Raw genomic sequence first — 25,542 nt, 5'->3', positions numbered from 1 at the left:
CAAAAATGCATTATTAATTTTACAGTTAACTTCCAATGGGACAGAGTAAAGGTAAAAGTACCAAATTAAGCATATGATCTCTGATTTCTCTTCTAAACTCCCACACACACTACTCCTTCAGAGCTTTAGTAGAATTCTGTGATATATTAAAGTCTGCTGTCTAAATGTCAAATAAGTATCTTGACAATTGGTTTCTAATAGATGTATACAATCATCTCATGTCATTTATTAGACTCATGATTTCTTACATACTTCTATATCTAAAGTTAGCAATTTGGATGTAGCCTAACTATAGAGAATCTGTAGATTTTAAGGACATCTGTGGTAGCTTAAAATAATGCACAGTGAAAACATATTTTGTCCAGTGTGGGCTGAGATAAAACTAAAAAGAAAATGTCAGTTTTATCACATTAAAATATATCCTTGCAATCATTTTCTTAGGGATCTCTGAAACTAACCTGCAATAATCCAAAGCATTTTCAGATAGTTCAATCATATTCCAAATGATGAATATCATTTATAAACTTTCAAGGATCAATTCATGCTATATAGCTAATGTAGTGGAAATTGATGAACTGTCTGCTAAGGGCTTAAAGAATTTAATTTAATGGATAATGGTAATTTTTCAAAACTAACTTGTAAAATAAAATTACACTGGGAAATACGAGGAAAGTGATATAATTCCTTTGTTTTTTTAGGTTATGATTTTTAAATTTTGCTATTAATTCATCTCCATTAGTCACTGACACTGATGAAGCTCTAAATTGATACTTCAGATTTAGGGACTGTTTTTTAAATAATCTCAGTTCTCAACTGAGTGGGTCATCAACTCCTTTCTCCTCTTAATAACTATGCCTGGAGAGGTTCTCAGTCTCACATATGCTTTGTCATATTTCTTATTTTATGGCCAATCTTTCCCAAATTTTAAATGCCAGTGTATTTTAGATAAGCATAAATATTTCCAATAAATATTTCCTTTTCCTCAGAATTTTGCTATGCACTCTGTCCAAGGGTACAGGCCCTCCACTCTGCAAAATAGGAAATTCTTGCTCTATTACTTAATAGAAATGTATACCATTTTTCTCTTTTCTTTACATAGAAATCAGCAACTTTAATTAATAAAATAATAAATATAATCTGTGAGCAATATTTTGCTCAAGATTATTTGTCTGTAGCTGATGAATTATTTAAAAATTTAGCAATATGATATATTTTCTGATATTGAAGTTGGAGAAAAGTTGTCTTCTACCTAGAAAGTTGTCCAAGTTGACCAAGTGTTGTCTTAGATTAGGGTCTTAAGTTGTAATTACACCACTGCAGTAGGAACTGGCCCTGGGTAAATAAGAAATGTCATTAACTTTTTTGATGGAGTTATGAGAGTAAAAAGCAAAGTCACTCTCACCAGCCATATTAACTACTAAGATTTGTAACTCTAAACCCATCTTATTCCAGGAAAAGTCTATATAAATTATGATCACTGAATTTACTTAGAATGACAAAATAAAGCAACATGAAAAATATTACAAAATTGCATAGTATCAAGAAGCATGAAATAAATGCAAGAGGTTGTAGGGGCCATAAATGCTATGGTGGCTAATGAAATTGAAAGTCTACTATTGGCTGGGATTATCAAATACAGTGTAAAATAAGCTATCTTCTTTTTGTGGGCATTGCATCACTGAATAAATGATCTGAATTGGGAATTTATTTGGAACTGAATTCAGTCCTAAACATTTGTTCTCTGTGATATTAAGCAATAAGGGACTGAAACTTGAGCACCAAACTCTTTTACTTCCAGACTATGTTTGAGTTACTTTTTAAAAAATATTAAAGGTTAGCGATCCTGGGAGTTTGCACTTTATGAGTTAAATGTACATTTTAAGCATAAATCAGGTTTACAGAAAGCTGTTAAATATTACTTATGATTTTTTGTTAACAGAAGTCAATAAAAACCATTCACCAAGATTTCTTAGGAAGTTCACATCACTTCTGTGAGGCAGGGAAAGAAAGATGATATCATACCCAATGTTGAATTAAAAAATTTAAAAGGTAAGGGCACCCAAAGAGTTTTGGTGATTGTCCTAGAATTAGCTGCAGAGTCTACATTTATACCTGGCCCTGTTCTCTACTCTCTCCTCTGTTCTACTAGAGCAGCCTCTGCTCAGATTAGAAGAGCAAACAAAATGCAAGCATTACACTTAATGGTAACTGAATTTTTGATAAAACTTGACAGTCAGATTAAAACACAGATTAAGTCCAGACGCGGTTGGCTTCAGATCTTCTGCTATGTGTCCTGTATTCATGGTAAAGGTCAAAGTTCTTTTGACTCACTTATTTATTTCTTCATCTATAACATTGCCTCCCTGAACTCTAGACCCCTATTTATTCGACATGCAGCAGTGTGAACATATACTCTCAAGACGAGAAGCAATCCTAGAGTGACTTACATGGTGAAGACATCCAGTGAATCTCCAGCGGTTCTTGCCATCTCAAAGTAGGTTTGCAGAATGTTGACAGTTCCAGAGAGTGCTTCATGGCCACAACCACAGAACAGGGCTACCCCAGCGTAGAGCAGGATGGTGGCAATCAGAGAGGCATAGGGAATGCCTCCCAGGCATTTAATACAGCACTCAAAACACCCTGCAGAAGACCAACAGAAGACAGTTAGGATTTAATATTTTTTCATCTATATTAATATTAATATTACGTTAATATGTTTTCGTTCTTAGAAAAAGTCAGCATTATGGGAAGGCGTATTTGCATTTATAGATGACGTCAGATCAACACACACATCCAGTCTGTCCTGCAGGGTATAAAAATCAAGTTTCTTAATTATAAACCCATCCTCTACAAGTAAGAGAATATTTAATTCCATTGAAGGCTTCCTCTTCTACTCCCAAACCAATAGAAACCCTTCCTTCCCGACCCAGACTTCCCATAATAATCTTCATCGTGTATATCATTCTATCTTGACTTTATTGCTGTCAAATTTCATCTGCTTAAGTTTTTATTTCAATGACATTTATTCTATGGAACTCCCTTTAGCTGTATTTTCAAAACAGTGGGTCAAAACCTGTTCATTGCGAACCCAGTTTAGTGAACTTTGCTCAGCAGTTTTTAGAAGGGAAAGAGAACAGATTAGGCAATATCTGAGTGCACTGCATGCAGTAAAGCAAATTATTTTAGAAGCTTTTGAGTTCAGATATTAATTTATGTTATCTTTGTAGTGACTCAAATGTGAAATCTACTTCTTGCTGTGGTGCGTGATTAAAAAAAAATGAGAAAGATACTGAAAAATGAGAAACCAGGACAGGTAAAATCCTCACTCTACCACTGTGTTTTTTGGCAAGTTTATTCTTTTCATTTCATCATTTGTAAAAGGGTGACAGTAAGAATTCCCCTCAAGTCGTTCTTGTGAGCATTAATCACACTTCTGGGTATTTCCCCAAAGAATATGAAAACACCAATTCAAAAAGATATATGCACCCCTGTGCTTATAGCAGCATTATCTACAATAGCCAAATTATGGAAACAGCCCAAGTGTCCATCAATAGATGAATGGATAAAGAAGATGTGGTATATATATACAATGGAATATTACTCAGCCATAAAAAGACTGAAATCTTGACATTTGCAACATGAACAGAGCTAGAGAGTATAACACTAAGTGAAATAAGTCAGTCAGAGAAAGACAAATGCCATATGATTTCACTCATATGTGGAATTTAAGACACAAAGCGAACAAAGGGAAAAAAAGAGACAAACCAAAAAACAGACTCTTTAGAATAGGTGGTTACCAGAGGGGAGGGGGTAGGTATGGGTGAAGTAGTGATGGGGATGAGAGTGCACTTGTCATGATGAGCACTGAGTAATGTACAGAATTGTTCAATCTCTATATTGTACACCCAAAACTAATAAAACACTATATGTTAACTACACTGGAATTTAAATTACATTACATTACATTTACATTATATTACGTTACATTTACATTACATTACATTACATTAAAAAGTGAGTTAAATAGTGCGTGCCATGGAGTAACCACTCAATAAACGTCAGGGCTACCATTACTAGATACACCTGTAACTATAAGATTAACTCTGATTGTATTGTAATATGGTTTTCAAAAATACTTTGATGACAGGAATCGCTTTTGCTTTTTAAAGTTTTGTCACATTAGTCTTTTGAAAGATAGCTTGGTTGTTAATATTAAAGGTAAGTATCAGAACTTGCTAGATATCTTCTAAGAGCTTAAGTGTGTATGTTTTGCAATAAGACATATTAATGAGGTACTCTACCAGCTGCTGGTAAGAAAGGAAGCCTAAGTAAGGGGCTACCAGGCTCAGAGCACTCCTAAGATGATCTCAGTTTCCCCTCCATCCACTTGTGTGTGTTCCCCCCATCTCCCCCATATATATCCTACTCCAGAGATTTCCTCCTACTTTTCTTCCTTTTGAAAATTCTTGATCAAATCTCCTTTTGTAATGCTGAAGCCTCTCAAAACCTCTCTACATAACTGGTTCTTCCTTTCTGCAGAAACAAATAAGTGAGATTGGAAAATGGATGGTTATTTATTGTACTCAAGTAATTCATGGGAAGATCTGTGTGCCCTTTATCTAGAATGCCTATATGTTTATAGTAACATACAATGCATGCGATCATTGTAAAGTTGTATGTGAATTAATTTTATGTTTAGAGAGTGGTCTAGCCTGCTAATTTTAATACTGATCATTGGAACTGGCCTTCTTGAGAGAATTATGGCTCACCTCATCTGCCCCAGAGGCAAAAAAAGAAATCTGAACATGTCCTCACTTCCATAGCAATCGTTAGTCCAGGAAATCATTTCCTGAACATTCCTTCCCCGATAGACACACACACAATGTGGGGAAGAAGAAAAGGTTAGAACAGCTTGACACTTCATATGATAGGAAGAGATTTCACTAGCAGATGGATGAGACCAGAGTGTATAGTCTCTGAATGTCATTGAACACAGTTTCGAGTGGAGATTAACAGGATAGCAGAAAAATCTTTGAATTATTCTTTGTTTCTCCATGTTGTAAAAATTTCACCTTATTGTTTATTTAAAAATAAAGAAGAATAAGAAACAAAATTAGTACCAACCCAAACAGGAGTTACCCTTATTTTGGTGAGTGCCCCCAAACAGCCCTATAATTTCAAATCCAATTCCTTTGTGATTTCTCTCCCCTACTATTCTTGAAGAATTCGACACAGGTGTGTGGGATTTCTTCTGCAGGCATTGGGGAGTCAAAACCAGATTAATGTAGTCAACAAAACCCTTCAGAATAGAAGTTTAAATATAAAGAAAAGAGTCCGAACATTAACTTCATAGATAGGGATTACCTTTCCTGGGTCTTATCAAAGCTTATAACAAAACAAACATAAAATCAGAATGAGGCCCAGGAACAATGAAGTGGTAAGCCTATACAGATGATCATCAAAATGCTACTGAAGATTTTTGCTTAATTCTGCTAATCTGAATTCTATCAGAGTCAGTTTCTACTTATTTCACATTTTCTCGATTGTGGTTTAGATGGACCAATACTAAGACCCCCATGCAAGCAAGCCTAGTTACCTAGACTCCATATATCTCAGGAGAGGGGTGGTGGTGGTGGTTATTATGTCACAGTTTAGGATTAGTTACAGTAGTGCCTTTTAAATTTAGAAAAACATGAGATAAATTTCAATACTGCGTAAGCCCAAATTGACAACCCTGAGTTAACAGGCATTTCTGAATGAGTTTAAGATCTCCAAATTAAATGGCAATATTTCTTTTACTCCCTATTTAAATGCTGCCATTTAAATCCCTCAGAATTATATTAACCCTATTGATGAATACAAATTTCTCTAGCCCTCCCTCACTGCCAAGTCAGGCTAGACTCCTTCAGTTGGAGTCCTGATCCTCTGCAAGGCTTTCACTCAAAATAAGAAACTTGAAGAATCTTATCATGCACATTTTGCACTTGTAATGGGCTAGATCCTAGTTACCCCCACTCTTCCACAGGGCCTGAGTTGCCTATTAGATTTAAAAGAAGACTCTCAGAACTCCCATCTGGGGAAGCAGCGCATCATTTCAGCCTTCTCTCCAGCTGCCAGAATCCCACATAGTCGCTGGCAGGGGAGTTCTTTCCACCCACAGTGAGAAACAGCCTTGGCAGAGCAGAAGAATCACCATGGCAACCGTGCTCTGGGGCCCAGGACATGCTCCCAACAATCATCCTTTAAGGCTGAGGATTCGGCTGCCACCCACCACCACGTTTTTACTGCCCCTCAAAATGAGAAACCACTCCATTTAGTGATTACCGGTGAAAGCATCGTACGTGGAGTGTTGGCACTGGAGAAAATACATTTCTTGAGAAAATCTCTATAAAAACAATAAAGACTACTTTGCCCAGGAAACACTTTCAAGACTAGATATGAGGAGAATAGGCCACTGATTGTCAAGTAGAGCTGGTAGTTCAAATACCGAACATGGAATTTACATGCTATCCAGTGGACGCTACCCATATACACAGTGAAGCACTTCTCATACATACCCAGTTCCTGGTTGTATTTTCTCAAATGAATGAATACTATGCCTTTACTTTCAAAGGGAAAAAAAAGTAACAAGGAATTACAACACTTCCTTTTCAACACACTCTGAAACATTAGCATTTGTCCAATATTTAGTGGGGCTATACACTGACTTGTCCTAATATAAAAATTAAAAAAAAACAACCCAGAAGTTCTTGACATACTCCAAATTTTTTAGAAAGAGGAGATACATGATTAATTTACTCCCATTTAAACATCATGAAGTAAACACAAGCCTTTGCCTTTGCTCATTTCACAAAGTGCACAAGGTAAGTCAAGGGGAAAGAATGTAAACCAACAAGAAAAAGAGCCTGGAATATAAGCAACTGAGGAGAGGTTAGCAACACAGTGGTGGATTCTGGAAAAGAGATTGACAAATGACACTGACAATTAAATCATTGATAAATATTTCCTAGCACCATTTATCAATGAGTTGATGCTTTCTCTACTGAGCTGTAATGACATCTTGGTCATCTCCAAATACCCTGAGAGGTCTGGGTGTATTTGGGGGATGTCTATTCTGGTCCATCAGTGTCTTGGTCTGTCTCTGGGCCAATGTCACCCTGCCTTACAATGTGTTTGTTCATCTTCCTCATGTGTATCATGCTATTAATGTCTCTTCTACATGACCATGCAAATTTCAGGAACAGTTTGTCTGATTCCACAATTTAACTAATTGGGATTCTGACTGGTATTTATATACTGATTATGTACCTAGAAATTTTGCCAAATTCTTTTGATGATCTTCTGAATTATTTTGATTCTGTGCATTACTCTGTATTTTTTTGATAATCATATCATCTGTGAAAATTTTGAGCTTTCTTTTCATTATTTGTACCTTGCATTTATCTTTCTATTGGCTTATTCTGTCAGGTAAAATGCAATGAGAAGAGTAGAAACAATGAGAAAAGGACACCTTTTCTTGTTCCTGATAATGAAGAAAACATTTGGCATGTTTTACCATAAAGTGTGATGTTTGCTGTTGATTTATTGGTTAAAGAGGTCTCTTTAATTTTGGATTCTATAACATGCTTTTCCTCATCTGTTGAAATAATTTTGTTTCCTTTTATCTGCCATTTCAATAAGTTTTTCTAACTTAAACTAGCATTCCTGAGAAAAATCCAACTGAGTCATACTGTATTTTTCATACATTGCTGAATTCGTCATGCTAACATTTTGTTCAATACTTTTGCATTTATCAATTCATTCCACAAATAGTTCCTGAGTCCTCACCAAGTGCCAGGCAGTATGCTAATTGCCGGGGCTGTGGAAGCAAGTAAGTAAATAAAAAACTCTGCTCTCTTTCTAGAGGTGGGAGACAGACAATAAGCAAGATGCAGAAGTAATAATATATGTGAGATTGTGAAAAGTGCAGACAGAAAAAACCAAAACAGGGAAGAAGCATAGGGAATATTGGAATAATGATTTCAGTTTTTTCAGGAAAGGAATAACCAACATGACATTTTAAAAAAAAAGATCTGAAGGAGAGAAAGGAGCCGTCCAAGGAGGTCTGTGGGAGAAGAAGGTTTCAAACAGGAAAAGTAAATGCTAATGTCCTGAGGCAGGTGTATGACTAGAGTATCTGAGGAAAATTTAAGAAGCCACTGGTGGTAAAACAGATTGAAGTTGAAATAAAGGAATATAAAATATGGCTAAAATTGTAGTGGTGAGGCTAGGGATATCTATGTTAATGAATGTTAATGAATGTGACCGACATCTAATTTTTGCTTTCTTGTTTTGGAAGTAAATTTATACTAGCCTTGTAAAGTGACCTCCTTTTTCCATACCCTACGACTTTGGGGCTGTTTGCGTCAGCTTTAGCTGCACCATAAATATTTGATAGAACTAGTTAGGAAAACCATTCAGGCCACTTACATACTTTGTGGGAAGAATTTTAACTACTGATCTAATTTGCTAATGGTTATAGAACTAATCAAGGTTTCTATTTCTTTGTAAGTCTGTTTACTAAGTTCAATTTTTATAGGCATTTGTGAACTTAAAATTAGATTTAAAATTTATGATCAAGTTGTATGTAATTTTGTTTTATAGTATTTTTAATTTATTCATCATCTGCTCATAATTCCTTTTGTTTTCTCTGATGATTTCAATGTCCTTCCTTCTTTCACTTCTGCACCCCTTCACTCCTCCATTCCCCCCACCACCTCCCCACCTTTGTCTCTCTTCCTGTTTCTCTCTTTCTTTCTCTATTCTTAAAGTGCATCAGTCAGGATGCCTATGTTTTATGTTCCATGTTTCTACAAAAAAAAATTTTTTTTCAATAATTTAAAACATCACATTTTATTTTTCCATTCAGTCTATAATATTTCCAACCCAGGTTAGTAGTGGGGCTCTCTGGCCACTATAGCCCACTCAGAAACTCAGGCTGAAAAAGGAGACATCATCTGCAACATTGCCAGTCATAACCTCAGAATAAGAAACATCAGGAAAGTCTCACTTTGACAGTTAAATACTCTGAGCTGCAAGTGATAGGTGCCATTTTGACTCTCAGTCCAATGGCTAAATAGAGTCAACATGGCTCCCTCTCAACCACAAAGAACACAAAGTACAATTCTACTATGTTTCCACGAGACAGAGGGCCCTAAATACTCAGCAAATAGTACTAATAACTATCATGATAAAATGCCAATGGTTTTTCAATATTATTATTCTTCTCAAATGACCCATTGTGCATGATTATTTCTTGTTTCATTAATTTTTTTGAAATTATTTCTTTAATTTTACTTTACTGCGGTATATTTTACTATACGTTTCATAATGTCTTGAGATGGTTGCTGAGCTCATTAATTTTTAGTCTTTCTTTTCTAATAAAAATATTTAGGGATATAAAGTCCCTTCCAATTTTACTTGAGTGAATTTCACAAGTTCTAATATGTGATCTTTTCATTATTATATATGTATTCATTCATATATATGTAAGACTTTTCTAAAGCCTACTGTGATTTTTTGATACAAAATTTATTTATATATTTGCTTTCTCTGAGTTTTTGTTTTAATTCCCAAATATGTGAGATTTTTCTACTTTTTAGCTTATTATTTGTTTGTGTCTTAATTGCATCATTGTTAGAAAACATGAGCTGCAGGATAGCAATCTTTTGGAATTCATGGTGACTTCCTTTAAATTAAATCTTAAACTTGGGTTTTTCCAGTCTCTCTAAGGTAGCAGAAATTGAGGTCATAAACGCGTAAGAGAGCTGGCTTGTGGGATCAAACTGGGAGGGGACTTCCCCCTCCCAACCCACACAAGGTAAAAGGTAAATTTCTTTTCTATCCTACATTTGTCATTATTGTTGTTATGTTTATTATTTGTTTTGTTTCATTTTGTTTTTTTGGTTCACCCTTCCACTAGTGCCTTTTAGCATCCTGGTTTTTATAGTATGTATTCCAAGTTGACTCCATGCCTTGGGTAAAACTCAGGCTCTGTGTCCTAACCTCTGCTACCAGGCAACCACATATACAGCCAAGGAGACCAGGAATATGAAAATGACCCCAGAGACTTCCTGGTAGCTTCAAAGCTATCTTGCTTATCCCTCTAAGCTACTTTTACTTTTTTTTTTTTTGGCCTCTGAGGATTCTGCTTACTCTCTTGCCAGAATACCAATGCATACAAATATGGATAAATATATTTTGATTGCATCTATATTTTAAATACGTCTATTTTAAATACATGCACATATTAATTCCATCATTTTAATTGTTTTGCAACAGCAAAGCTTTTATGTCACTTAGTCTACCATACTGCTGGTATGCAGCTTGGAAGATCAGATAAGGAAGTCCAATATCCACATCCAAATATGAGGTCCACCATGAAAAACAGAGAAAATGAAGATTAGCAAATTATCAGACACTCTAAAACAGCTTCCTAGGATTGAAGAACAGGAATCTCCAGATTGACAGGACTTTCCTTTCTGGCATGGCTCCCTTTGTCGAGTCCTTACATCCCCACAACCTACTGCCTGCCCCACAGCCGTGCCAATACCAAAGAGTAGAGAGGCTGAGGCCGGGTTGTACGGCCGAGAGAACTCTCCTAGTTACAGCTACTGGGATTATGGCCAATAAGGGTCTTAGACAAGTTATCAACACTCAAGGGAAATGTGAAGTTATCACACTGCTAAGTTAAAGCAGATGACTTCTCACGGGACTGGTACTGAAAACGTGTAACAATTCAATTTAGCCTTAGGATCCTTAAGTGTCTGTGGAGATGTTAGTGGCATGGAGCCAATCTGACTTTCTCCTATCCTATTATGCAAGGAAATATGTCCCTTGGACAGAAATAGTACAGTCACCATTACATCATGACTTGACTGTACTAAATTTATTTCACAAATTCACCCCTTTTTTCCTACGGCTTGTTAGCAGCATGGGCACTGAATCACTCTATCAATATACAGTGAATGTTTTTTGAGCACCTAATAGTTTTGTACACTGAGTGTGCAGGAGTGACCAAAAAAATGTGGTCTCTACTCTTTTTGAGCCTCCATACGAGTGAGAAATAAAATTAGAAATTTCTAGCACCTTTTCAGAAACTTTTCCAAAATTTTCTTTCTAAGTATCTAGTATTGTGATATCATGAGTGTCCAATCAGAGCAGTCAGGATCACAGCCTGGCTTATCTATCTTATCTAATAACATAAAAGCTCAAAATTGTACTTCTCGAGAATGCTTTACACTGTAAAGTTTAAAGCAGACTTTAGTGAACCCTTTAATTAATGACATGATCATCTATATTTTTAAAGCATTCTAGAATATAGCCCATATAATCCCCAAATATTATTAAAATTTTAATTGACACTTTATTTAAATATATTCCTGGCCTAAACAAAGTACAGAGTTAAGATAAACATTTGAATACTTCAGGACAAATTATCAGGACAGCAAACCAAAATGCCAGGTTTTGAAGTTAAATATTTTAGCCATTGACACATACCTGTACTTAAATCAGTTCCCAGTTTTAAAAAGAACATCTTGAAAGAGGAAAAGAATATGCAGATTTTGGAGATTTTCTTTTTCCCCTCCTAATTTTGTGGCTGGGTACCAAAACCACCAGGGCTTTTGTCAAAAATAGAGATCTCAGGATCCCCTCCCTTGAAAACTTTGTTTTGATCAAGTGCTTCAGTTGATTCTGATGTACAGACGTAGCAACGCATAGAAGCCATGAAGAATTGTATAAAATCATTACATGCCTAACATGTTTTAAGATGAGTTGATAGTGGCATGGATACACATGTAATACAGGGATTAAGAAGGATTTACTCTAAGAATTTTGAACAGATTATTAAACAAAGGATGCAGTTTATAACTAAATGACATCAATAAGCATTTTTTGAGCCATTCCAATGCATCAGGAATAGTGCCAAGACTTAAAGGTATTGACTGTGTGATCCCCACAGCAACCCGATGAGGGAGGTATGATTACATACAGGCAATTTTACAACTGATTTTTGAGGGTCAATACTGAAAAACATATGAAAGCCGATGTAGTGTGGACTTTCCAGAGGAATGACACTTTTCTTTCCAAAATATTTTATTATGGGAATTTTTATAATATGAACATTTATGATTCAGATCTTTTAAAAAAAACTATATCGCTGATTACAGAACATTCTGTACTGGTCAACGTGATTTAGCAAGAGTGTTTTGATTAATTAAACGTATTTCCCCAAGCAGAAAAGTTAATTGCTTCAATAATGATTAGAGCCATACTCTCTCACTGTGATAAATAAGCCCGGAGGGTGAGAGAGCAATCAGGTGGAGACAGATTTCTCCTGTGCCATCAGAGCAATCCCCGGAGGGAAAAGAAGAGAGCATCAGACTGCTCTGAGTTCCAGGCACCTGTGAGGTTTTTGTAGAATCTTGTTCAGATGATGTTTGGAGATCCAGTGAAAGCCCTCATCTCCCCCTGCAATGAATCGACCAATTACCATAAATACCGACATGGCTGGTTTCCCAACTTTCAATCGTGTTCCAAATGTTGCTTGTTTGTTTGTTCTTTGGGTTATCAACTGGTGTCTTATGAGCCATCCCCAAAATGCATTAGCCTAAAACAACAACGTATTATAATTTCTCACATTTTTCATGGGGTTATTGGACTCAAATGGACAGTTTTCATTTGAGATCATTTAAGCAATTGCAGCCAAAATGTGGCTGGCTCTGGAAGTCGCCTGAAGGCTTGAGTGAGCTGATGTCCAAGTCGGCTTCTCTGCTTGCATATATGGTGCCCCCGCCAGCATGCCTGGAACAGCCAAGGACTCCCTAGGAATATCTCATTTCGAGTGGCCTCTCTAGGTGGTGGTTAGGGCCGTCTCACAGCATGGTGAGGACATAACGGATGGCTTCTATCAAAGCAGTAGCTCCAAGAGAGAGAAAGCAGGTTTCCAATCTTCTCAAAGGCCGAGCCCAGAAATGGCAGAGCATCATTTTTGCCACATTTTCCTCTCAAAGTAATCACCAACAGCTCAGATTCTTGGAGGTTGAGAAGTGGATTCCAACTCTGGAGGGAAGGAGTGGTAAAGAGCCTGTAGCCATCTTTAATTGGCCACAAGATTATCCAGTTTCAAACTGAACTCCTTACCCCAAGGACTGCTTTGTTTTCCTCCAGGACACTCATCAGCACCCAACCTATTGTTTATCTCAGTTGTTGACTTTGTTTATTGACTCTCCACACCAAAATGTGAAAACTGTAATTTCAAAGATTTCAGGGTTTTGTTCATTTTTATATGCCCCATTCCTACAATAATACCTGCCTCATGGTGGGTGTTCAATTAATATTTGCTGAATAAATGAATTAATTAGAAAAATCTGTCCCAACGAACAACTACTAGGGCAAGTCAAAAAAGAGGTCATTTGCCTCACACTTTCCACCATGTCTACCCTGCAGCAAATGTAAGAATCATGAAAATTTTCTACTTTGGGACCAATTTGGGGAATGGATATTGGTTACAACACTATTTTTACTTTTTTTTTTTTTTTTTTTGGTCTCATAGCTCTTGTTTTTATCAGCTTATTTTTCTTTCTATGTAACACGTAAAGAATATTTACGAAGGTTTGCTGGGGAGATAATTCAAAAGCCTTCCTGTAATGGATTACCTTAATTTTGTAGAAGAAAAAACTGGGATTAGGATACTCATCATACAACAGCATATAGGTCCATACCTGGCAATGCTTGCACTTAAGCTAATATGTCTGTCTCTAAAATTCTGTTCTGATAATTACATCATACTGAGGATTATCAATATGATTCTCCAACAAACAAAATAAAAACACACACGTCTACACCAAAAACAATACAGAAAAAGTTCACAGAAGACCCTGAGAGCTTCCGAACTATTAAATTCCCAGCAGAAAAAGCTGATGATGACATTGACAATAAAAGTAAAAATCACTGGCCTCTTCAAACAAATTTAGGAAAAGAAGATGGTATTTTCTAAAAATCTATTCATCACAAGTTATTTACTGCTGTTCAATAAAATTCTATATAATTTTGAAAATCACTTCTAAGTATTGCTCCAGAATAATGTGGTGCCTAAGATACATTTTTTTCCCCTAAGATATATTTTCTTTGAAACAGTTATGCTTTCCTAGATGGGTCTATTCCTTATCTTGCTTCACATATCACTAATTCAAAAGCTGGAGGAAATATTTCAAAACATAAATGAAAGTATGTCACTCTCCACCTTAAAATCCTTCTTTGACTTTCCTTTGTGTTTCTCCACTATTACAGTTTTCATGCTTTCCTTACACACTAGAGTGCTGCTCGTGATCTCTCCCGCATCCTTACCCCCACCCGCCAAGTGGCCCCCCACACACCAGCTACACTGGCTAGCTTTTAATTCCTGAAGATGAGCCTTTGCACTCATGCTGTTCCTTCTGCTTTGATTGATCTTCTGATGCTTCTTCCTTCTCACAGTCTACACTGCTTCCTTACAGAGAATCCCCTTTATGGCTCGTGAAAGAGGATCCTATTTTCGATATGAAAAAAGTCTAGTGGAAATTGTGAATTCATTAATGATAAGGCAGAATTCCTTAATCATAACATTACTTAAAGCTCATCATTTATTAACAGAAATTTACTTCTTAATTGTGCATTTTTCTGCATCAGTACTTACTGATGGTCACTAATGATGAGACTGCACAGATTGTCAACACTTGTCTTCAGTGGAATTTTATAGGATAGCACAGTAGCACTGCTATTAACTGTCATTTCCATATATTACATATAGATGAGCAATAAAATTTTAAAAATTAATCATCACTCTTTAGGATAGACATCTTTTCCAAGAAAACACGAAAGAAAGGAACAACTGGTGATAAAATGGGGCCTGTAGGATCACTGGGGATATGCTGCTCTACATAAAAATACTTCATCTTCATGCAAATTACACAATTTAGGTTGTGTGTTTTATTCTTGGCTAATATGGTGAACCACGTATTATAAAAAAAAAATTTTAAGTATCTCCTGCACATCACAAAGGGGCTCTAACCATTGCCAACAATTTTCAGTGTAATAAGGCATTCTGTTTTCAAATAGGCGTTATGTGTTATACATGAAGCCATATGGCATTATGAGGTTATATTTTTAACATTAAATATCATGTAAGACCTTGTAAAATTGCGCCAATTAAGCATAGCAGCTTGGATTCCAGATCAAGTATCTTGATATGGTGCTATCTTTGAACCTCAAGACCAAGGCAATTTTAAGATGCTTTTGAACTTCATAATCACTGAGAAATTTTTTATAACCACATCAACAATATCAAAAACAATATTTTGCTTATGCCATTATTCCAGAAATTCTGTGGATCTTTACAAAATAAAATTAGTGTTTATATGCAATGTAAGTTCATTCCTTAATTAAATTGATTTATTAGGCTTTTAAGGGGGAACAATGAATTATTTCTGAATACCTTATGCAAAATTTAACTGTATCAGCACATATATGATATTGTGATCAGCACATATTGTCTTGATCTATCTTATATTGTTACTTTAAAAATAAAACAAATGAATTTTTAAAAATAATCTTGAAAAAAGAACATTTACATTATTAAAATAAAAAAATCTACTAGTCAATATTTAAACCATAAGACACTAAAAAAATGTATTGATCACAGTTTTCTTCAAAATTCCAGTAAAAAAAAGCAAAGATAGAATCATCTACTAGCATACTCATAGTACATGATCAAATGCCTATCATTTAAATAGAATTGAATTATATTTAAAATAAAATTAAGGAATTTGAACACATTTTTAAAAATAGAAATACAACTTTAAAAACTAGTGACTAAAAGAACTACAAAATAATTCCTAATCATAACTTAAAGTTGTAAAAGAAAATTTAGAAAATAATATAAATTTTCTTTTAAAAGATAGCATGAATTACTTATTGAAAGTTTACTTGTTTAATTCAGTTCATGGAAAGTCACTATGACATTTGCAGATAAAACCATATTTCTCTAAACATAATGATAGGCTTTTACTGCAATCTGGTGTTTTAAAATTTATACATTTATTCTCAACTTAAAGATGATTTTTTTCAGAAAGGCAGATACTAAAATTTTGTTTCATAGTTACTACAATCAATAAAAATTTGGCAGGAGGCAAAATTTAAAGCCATGTTCTGAAACATAAAAATCATAAGAATATTTTGAAGAACGCTTCCTAAATCAAAATGTTATTTCAAAATATATATGGAATAGAAAACAAAACAAATCACCTCCAGAAAATTCACATTATGCTGTTTTATCATGAACACCAGCAGAATTTTCAAAATGGGCACATAGCAGTTATTTCTTCACAACTGGTCACAAACAAATTGTCACAATACGTTAGAAGGAAAAAGTCTCTCTTGTGGTCCGAAAGTACTGCTAGGGGCATCTGAATTGTCTGATGTATGTTTGGAAATAGGCAAAATGGTAGCATTTCAAAATAGAAATGTCATTTCTGTAAGCACTATCTTTTCTCAAGCGCCAGAGTCTTTAAAAAGCTAAAATATATTTTTAAATCAACAGAACAATATTTTTCCTTTCTGTCCCTGTCCTTCTCATCAGAGGACCTATTGTTACATGCTCCGCTCCCTAAAGGACAGGCAAGTATTAGCTCAAAGTCTCTAATACATCTTTTTAAATGTTGTAGAGGCAATGTTGATTTTATTTGCGCCATGCATACGCCTGTCATTTTGTGGCTTCTATTACAATTGGAATGAGCACCCAGATCACAAAATAAAGATGCACTGCATTTTTATTACAGTGATTTTCACTCCCTACTAATTTGTCCCATATCCCAAATACTTAATGTTCTTTGCTTCTTTTGATCATATCTCATGGGACTCCTAGATAGTGGTGGTTAAAAAATAAAGGTTTAGAGAGAGATAAGGGGGCTACAAAGCAGCCTGTGAACGCGTTAGAACAGAATATGCCTTTCAGCTATTTTTGTACTCTGCTCACCACAGGGCGCATCTTTAAGAGAGCTCAGCCGATGTATGAAAACCTGCACTTCACATAAATCTTCTTCTTTCACATTACTAATCCCCAGAATTTTATGAATACACACAAAGCTCATTTTCAGTTCCTGCCAGTCACCTCTAGCGGCTGTGAAGTAAAAGTCAGAATTGCTGCAAAAGTAACAAGAAAGCCTGTGGAAAATGGAAACGGCATCTACATTAAATAAGACAGTAGATTTTTATAATCTCGAGTACAGACTCTACACGACACTTGGATGTAGTGCTCCCATAGTGTGGTGTGTATGTGATTTGAGAATAAGCCTCTGGGGTGAGGGATTAGGATTTATGTGTCTTTATACATACAGCATGTCACACAGAATCTGGCTCATGAACACAGAGAGCATGGAACAACCAAGGTAGGTCCTTTCTCTATCTGCTGCTTCTCATTGCGTCAGGATCTATGTGAGTCAACTTCACCCATCAAAATGTCTATCCTTCAACTTCAACATGTTGTCAACTCAAATTATATTGGAAAAAAATATATTGGACTCATAGCACTACAATCAAAAGATGCAGCTAAACCCAAGGACACCTTAAGAATATAGCTCATAATATAAGAAAGAGTAGCAATTTCTGTCTTCGGCCAACACTGGTCATCACTGAGGTCTGATGAAAAGACCCTGCAGAAAGTCATAATAGAACTGTATTATATTTCTGGCCTTCTTTCTCAATAAGTAGCAGTTCCTTAAACTTTTCTAGTGTCTGTTTTTTATTTTTTAAATTTTTTTAAGGGGCACCCGAGTGGCTCAGTCAGTTAAGTGTCCTACTCTTGATTTTGGCTCAGGTCCTGATCTCAGGGTCATGAGATTGAGCCCCGCATCAGGCTCCATGCTGGGCGTGGAGTCTGCTTAAGATTCTCTCTCTCCCTCTGCCCCTCCCTGTCCTCTTTCTCTTAAAAAAAAAAAAAAGGTAAAATCGAACTTACGAAACTCCATGGGGAGGTTTCACGGGCTATAGGATTGGTTTTATTATTCTTAAAGCTGCTGTATAAACTCATTAGCTTGATGGTTTTCTCAAGTCATTAGAAAGTCCTAGGTTAGATATCCTTAAAGATATTGCTTGCTAAATAAACACACTGTTTGGGATTTAAACATGGAAGACTGTTTTGTATTCATGATGAACACTGTTGACACTTCAGGCAGCTTCAACAGGTAATATATGATCCAATTGAGATAACTGAAAGGATTATTTCTTTCTAATGTATCTAACAATGTTCATGCTAAGACTGAACTTGGAAGTGAGAGAAAGTAATTAGGGTGAGACATTTGAAATTGTTTTAATCAATGACAGTGAACTATATATTCCAGTAATATGATATTTTTTTCCATTTTCTTTAGAAATGTGACCAAATTCCACACAATAATTTATAAAATTATATTATGCATAATGTATAACATGTAAAAGTTGCTTTCTACTGTTAAAATAGCAATATTTTAAAAATCCTATCACTGTTTGCAGATAATATTCTGGGAGAAGATGCTTACAGTAACTCTAATGGTTTATTCTTATAATGATATTCTAAACAAGACCTAGCCTTGCTGCTATTTAGTTACACAAGGATGATATAGAACTCTAAGATTATTTTCCTTTCATTTAAGAAGCCACAAGACCTGATGTATTTTACAACCAGAATGGAATGAGAAAAATCCAGGTGAAGTACACTACAAAAGTGGCCTTGACTAGATACCTTATGACTAGGAAGCAAATATCCAGGGGGGACTTGGACTCTATGTATGTTTGATCCAGACAAATGTTTCACGGAAATAATATTTATGTTTGATCCAGACAAATGTTTCATGGAAATAAAGTTATCATCTGTGTAGACTCCTCCTCTTTTCTCAGCATTCCCATGACTTCCATTTCAACCATATATTTGACTTTTAAACTAGGTTAAATGTAGCTTAACAGTCTGGAGGCCTATCTGTTTGAAAATTTAACAAATGCTGAAGTACTAAAGGGAAAGCAAAAAAGATGTTTCTGGGGGAGTCTGGCCAGAATACTGTATTTTTACCGAAGAGTTCCAGAATTTGAACTGGTAGACTTACTGTATTTTAATCATTTATGACCTAAATTAAGAGAAAATATGATAAGCACTGGGTGATGTATGGAATGGCTGAATCACTATACTGTACCCCTGAAACTAATATATCACTCTATGTTAACCTATGGAATTAAAACAAAAACTTAAAAAAAAAGAGAGAGAGAAAATATGGAACGTTCATCTAATGGTGGGGTTGCTTTTGAAATGTAAAATAATAAGAGGGAGCTATTCTTGTCCTTTATAAAGACTTATGAAGTTACTAAATGTTGAATATTACTGGACAAATAATAGTCACACATGTAGTACCTATTTAAAAAAACAAATACAAAAATAAACTAACAGAATATCTACCTATGAGTCCAGACATTAACACCAATAATTTGGAACTCTAATACTGAAAAAAAAAAATCATATTAAAAAATGCACTGTGCATTCTACATGCCATTTATTAATAGTACATATGCACCGACAAGAGAATTGAGCTGGCTTGAGAGTCAGACAGAAACAGAACCAGACAAGCCCTGGGGGTGGGTGCTCTGCTCAAAACCTGCTATGGCTCTTCATTGCCTTTGGACTAAAGCCCAAGTCCTTACCATGGTTTCCAAAACCCTACCTGATGTTCTCCATCGTCCCTCTGACTTCACCTTCTGTGCTCCTCCCTCCCTCTGCCACCTTCTCTTTGCTGTGGAACTAACACCCCATGTACTCTGAGCCTTGGGCATTCTTAGTGGCTACTCTCTCTGTGGCAAACATTCTTCCCTCAGATACCACCCGAACTAACTTCTTCATGTCCTTCAAGGTTTTGCTCACATTTTATCCTGACTATCTACTTTACAAATTGTATCCTGTTCTCCCCATATTCATAAATGTAGACTTTAGGTTCCCTTTACCCTGGTTCTGTTTATTCTTGTTTCCGTATCGCATATGAACTTCGAACATCATATAAAATGTACTTGTCTGTATTATCCATTGTTTATCTGTCTCTTCCATTGGAGTGTAAATTCATACACAGTTGGTGCTCAGTTAACAGTTGTTAAATGAATATTATCTTTTATATGCATAAAAACCTGTACTTAACCATTACAAAGTAAAAACCTAGAATTCACAGTCAATAGGGAAGATAAAAGAAGTTGTTTAAAATATGCAGAGTTGATATCCAATATCCCACATTCCAGTGTATTTGGAAGTGATACACTTCTTCTATTTAGCAATAAAAACCATATTCAATATATATTCCTAGTCAAAATGTAAATTAAAATTCAAAAGCTCAAAATCAAATCCAGAGCCATAAAGATAAATAGCCTCACGTTAAAAACTACATATACAGTACACAACCACAAAGAAAAGAAGGCACAGCCATTTGACTGGATCCTGGCTCTCCACAGTAACACAAGACTGCTTACAAAACTCCCAGCAAGTAAAACTATAATATTATTTAGAGATTTTTGACAATTTAGCAATAGAGTCCATCCATAGCAATTCCATTCTCCAATTACTTCAGCCACCAATATGATCAATATGGCAGCTATTTCAACAAACAGAAGTAAGGATAAGGCCTAGATATTCAGGCCCACCATATGGAATATTTCTCCTGATCGTTTAGGAAAAAAATAGAAATAAAATAAAAAGTCTCCCTGTCGCCATAAACACTGTATTTGTCCGTAAAAATGGTGCAGATGTATTTACTATCTGGAACAATGAATTTCAAACATACATTCTAACTTACTCTGTGGTAGGCAAGAGTAGCAACACTACTTAAGATTCAACGGCAAAGAGCTCTGAGCAGGGAACCAGAGACCAGGCCGCTAAGCGAGTTTCGCTGCAGGTCACAGGGCAAGCCTTTTAACCTTCCCACATTGTGAAACGATCCAGTGGACTGAATGGGTCTCTAAGGACCTTTTCTGCGTATAAATTGTTTTTTTTTTAAATCTTTTTAAAAATTCAGTAGGTTTGATTTTCCTTCTCCAATGCTCAGTAAATCATTAACAATGTATTTTGGACATGGGAAGAAATGGGAGTATTTTTATTTCTCTGGAAAGCTTTAACCCCATAATGACCCAGTCTCAAGTGACAAGAAGGGTTTTGGCAGGCCCATCGCCACATGCAGGGGGACATGGGGAGAAGATGCCTCTGGAGCACAGAATATTGGCCTGCCCTTCCCGTCTACTCATGACCTCTCTTCTTGAATTGCCCTTCTCTGGGAAGCTTTTGGGAGGATGAAGGAGTTCGATGAGGTTACCGTGGTCCATTTTTGCCACTTGTTCACCTACCTGATTCTATACAGGCAACAGGTAACATTTTAGTAGAGTATAAAGTTCTGACTTTTAGAGGTCTTTCAAAGAGCAGGGTTTAAAAATGTATTATGATACTAAATTTTCTTAGTTTTCAAATATTTGATATTACACTTAAAATACAAGAAATAATCTAGTGTGTTATTTTATTTAAAAGCATTATACAATGTAACATTATTTCATAATGGGAGAGGAAACTCTAAGACAGATTTTACAAATACCTGGTATTTCAGCTTTGTAGCTCTACATGTTCCGCCACTAGGGAAGAGCCACTCAGATTATTATAATGAATACTGGTATTTATATATAGCACAATGAATGGTTCTAACAAAGAAATCTAATACATCAGCAAAAACCTGAAGTAATTGTTTTTTCTTAAAAGTTATTAATAAAGGGGCACCTGGGTGGCTCAGTCCTTTGAGTCCAACTCTTGATTTTGGCTCAGGTTATATCTCAGGGTCCTGAGATTGAGCCCAGTGTCAGGCAGGGAGTCTGCTTGAGATTCTCTCTCTCCCTCTCCCTCTCCCTCTGCCCCTCCCCTACCCCAGGTGTGCTCGCTTTCTCTCTCTCCAAAATAAATAAACAAATCTTTTAAAAAACTTATTAGTAAAGAATTTCATTCAAATAGTTAAATCTTGGGGCACCTGGGTGGCTCAGTCGTTAAGCGTCTGCCTTCGGCTCAGGTCATGATCCCAGGGTCCTGGGATCGAGCCCCACATCGGGCTCTCTGCTCCGCGGGAAGCCTGCTTCTCCCTCTCCCACTCCCCCTGCTTGTGTTCCCTTTCTCGCTATGTCTCTCTCTGTCAAATAAATAAATAAAATCTTTTAAATAAAACAGCAAATAGTTAAATCTTGGTTTCATTAGATTTTTAGCAATTACTTCAAAATGTGGAAATTACTTTAGAACAAAAATGAAATTGAAAATCATGAAAAACTTGTCAAGCCTGAGATCCCAAGTGCCACCTGCCTGGTAAGCAGTTTATTGCTTGCTCTCGTCCTTTCCAAGGAAGGAAAAGGCCTAGCTTTTTCCTTAATTTCCAAATCTGACAAGAATGAAAAAACTTTTATAAGAACAAAACATACTGCTCTAATAATTCTACCCAATAATAATCTACACACTACAACAGCACTTGTGTGTAATGTGTATTTTCAAATCTAATCATACTCAAAGTGAACGCTTTCTTCTACGATGGCTTGTGTGGTTTCCCAGTGGTATGTATGTCCTATGCAAATTCTCACATTTCCCTCAATGCAGCCAAGGTGGAAAGAGGTATCACGAATGGTTGAACTCAAGGGGAAAGAGCAAAGTAAAACATTAAATGTGATTGGAAAAAGTACACTTTGTAATGCTATATGAGGCAAGTCCATAATATATATGTAACAGGAACATTTTATGCTTCAAAATAAATAGCTAGCATTAGTAAAGTTAGCATGATAAATATATGAAATAATATAGAAAAAAGACATTAATAGTGGAAGATTTTAACCCATCTCTCCCTGTCCTTCGTAGATTATATGATTTTGGTAGATTGAATAGAAGAAAACATAGATATGTGTACAAAATACCTAAACCATATAACAGGAAAAATAACATGCAGACACAGACACACAGGTAATCTGAAAAAGATTATATACCTTCCTTTCAAGAACCTAGGAAATAATTGCAAGATATGTTATATGTTTCTAATATATAAATATTGGGAAAATGTAAGTATGGGAGTTAGGATTGAATACGGGTTTGAGGGATGAGTGGAATTTGAGTCAAGGAAGAGAATGACCACAGGGATATTCTAAGCAAAGGTAAGATGACAAACAATGCAACCAGAAGGTGCTGGATAAGAGTGGGAGGCAGAGAGTGAGGAAAATGGGTTGACAAGCATATACTTATTAACACCTTAAGGGAAGAGAGATTCGACCACAAATGGAGCATGCATTTCGTGCATCAAGAGCTATCTAATGGGCACCTGGGGGTCCTAGTTTATTGCATTGGCAGAGTAAATGAGGCTAGTCGTTTAGTCTGTTGGTGCAAAAAGTATTGGAGAAAAAAGAACTGGAGTAAAGATAAAAGTATTAGGGTATTATTACTAAGCATATAAATTGTAAAATATATACTGCCAAGGAATGAAGGCTTCTTATAAAGTGGGAGCAACAGGAGAAGAAATGAAGGGATGTGTTGAAGGCGGGTGACGAGGGGAGAAATTGCAGGACACAGTGTCGGGCTGAAAAATGAAGGATTCGTAGTTGACTCCCAGATTTCAGTTGTGGGAAAATGGTAGTAAAATTGACAGAAATAGAAAATGTATGAAAACAAGGAAAGCATGTGATTGTATGAAAGGTTCTGAGCTTTGGTCAATGCTGTTTCTGCAGTATTACTTCCTCTCCCCTAACTTCATAATATATTTTTCATATGCAGAATTTAAAAACTGAACCCTTGCAATTAAATTTGGATCAGCATTGGTTCCTAAAAGTGTTCTGTGGGCTAGCCTTAGCTTATTGTTTTTGGGTTTTTTAAAAGATTTTTATTTATTTATTTGTCAGAGAGAGAGAGAGCACGCAAGCACAAGCAGGGGGGAAGGGCACAGAGAGAGGGAGAAGCAGACCCCCTACTGAATAAGGAGCCCGATGTGGGACTCAATCCCAGGACCCTGGGATCATGACCTGAGCCGAAGGCAGACGCTTAACTGACTGAGCCACCCAGGCGTCCCTTGCCTTAGCCTACTGTTTTTAGGCAGACTGTGAAACCCTTGGACATGGTATGTTCTCATCATCTGCCTCGACTTCTCCACCCTCCATGCCCTTATTTCCTGCTGTTCCTGAGGTCTGTGTTCTCTATGACTCCTGTTTAAAAAGTTTTGACTGATGGAAGCTTCTAGAAAATATAAAGGTTTTCTCGAAAAGGCATACATAAAAATAAAATAATTTACATTAACATGAATAATATGACATCCTGCTTAGCATTCTCTTTTGGCATTGCTTTGTTTACAGGACATTTCTGTGATGTAGGATGGAAATTATCTAAATTTATAGAAAAATGAAACACAGGATGATTTTTAAATAAAATGAATAACCTACCTAAATATTAAATCTTATTTTACAATGCATTTAATTGTACCTTAACAAGGTTTGCTTTATGGAAGAGGCTTTGAAAATATTTTTAATTTGCTTTTAATTTAGCACTTAGTAATAAAATACATGAACGGTATTTAGAGGAGGGTCTGGCACATAATGAGAACTTAATAAATGTAAGCTATTTTTTTTAAAGATTTATTTATTTGACAGAGAAAGAGAGAGAATGAGAGCACGAGTGGGGGAAGGGGCAGAGGGAGAGAATCTTCAAACAGAGTCTCCGAATCCTGAGATCATGACTTAAGCTGAAACCGGGAGTAGGAAGCTTAACCGACTGAGCCACCCAGGTACCCCAATATAAGCTATTTTTATCATTATTAGCCTGAAAACACTGGTGCTATATTGTTTTTTAATGTGCCATTGTCATTTTGGTATTATCCAAATGAAGAGTGTTTCATTAGTATATTTTTGGATGCTATCACACTTTTATTCAAATTTAAATGATACAGTCCATAATTTAAAAACATAATAAAAGCAGTATAGAAGAGTATAGTACTATAAAATGTAAATTTGTTGTCTGTCATATAGGACAGTCCACAAAATAGATAGCTACTTTCCATCTTTATAACTTTAATGAAATGAATGCTTAACAGTTCATTAGACTAGATGTACACCTCAAAATCATAATTTAGTTTGTCAACATGAAAGATATAATTAAAAATAATTAACTTTTATAGTAAGATATTTCATAGGGATATTGCCAATTTTATCTTCATGTGTCATATCATGATTTCCAAACAGCCTGATTTTTTTCTCCTAATATACCTAGGGCAACAGATGAGTGCCAAAGCAACAGAGTGTGGGCTTAGTTGAATCATTTTATATACCTGTCCCTACAGAAAAATGCTGCTGAAAGTCTCTTATCAAAAACTCCTAAGGATTGTCTTTTCTTTCCCCAGAAGTATTGCTCCCATATTGTAGAAGACACAATCTAAATGTACCCTGATAAATATTTTTGTATGTGGCTTGAGGCAG

At 35.8% G+C, this 25,542-nt stretch overlaps 1 protein-coding gene across 2 annotated transcripts in view; it reads right to left on the bottom strand.

Moving 5' to 3' along the window:
• Positions 1–25,542, bottom strand: part of GPM6A (glycoprotein M6A) — a 336,785-nt gene that overhangs the window by 43,795 nt on the left and 267,448 nt on the right. For both annotated transcript variants that reach the window (XM_078069878.1, XM_036099810.2), the window contains exon 2: positions 2,448–2,640. In XM_078069878.1, coding sequence (XP_077926004.1) covers positions 2,448–2,640 — 193 coding nt within the window. The remainder of the gene's footprint in view (positions 1–2,447; positions 2,641–25,542) is intronic.

This window comes from Halichoerus grypus, chromosome 3 (assembly GCF_964656455.1).
Source record: "Halichoerus grypus chromosome 3, mHalGry1.hap1.1, whole genome shotgun sequence".
NCBI lineage: Eukaryota > Metazoa > Chordata > Mammalia > Carnivora > Phocidae > Halichoerus > Halichoerus grypus.
This window is presented reverse-complemented; position numbering and strand designations above follow the sequence as displayed.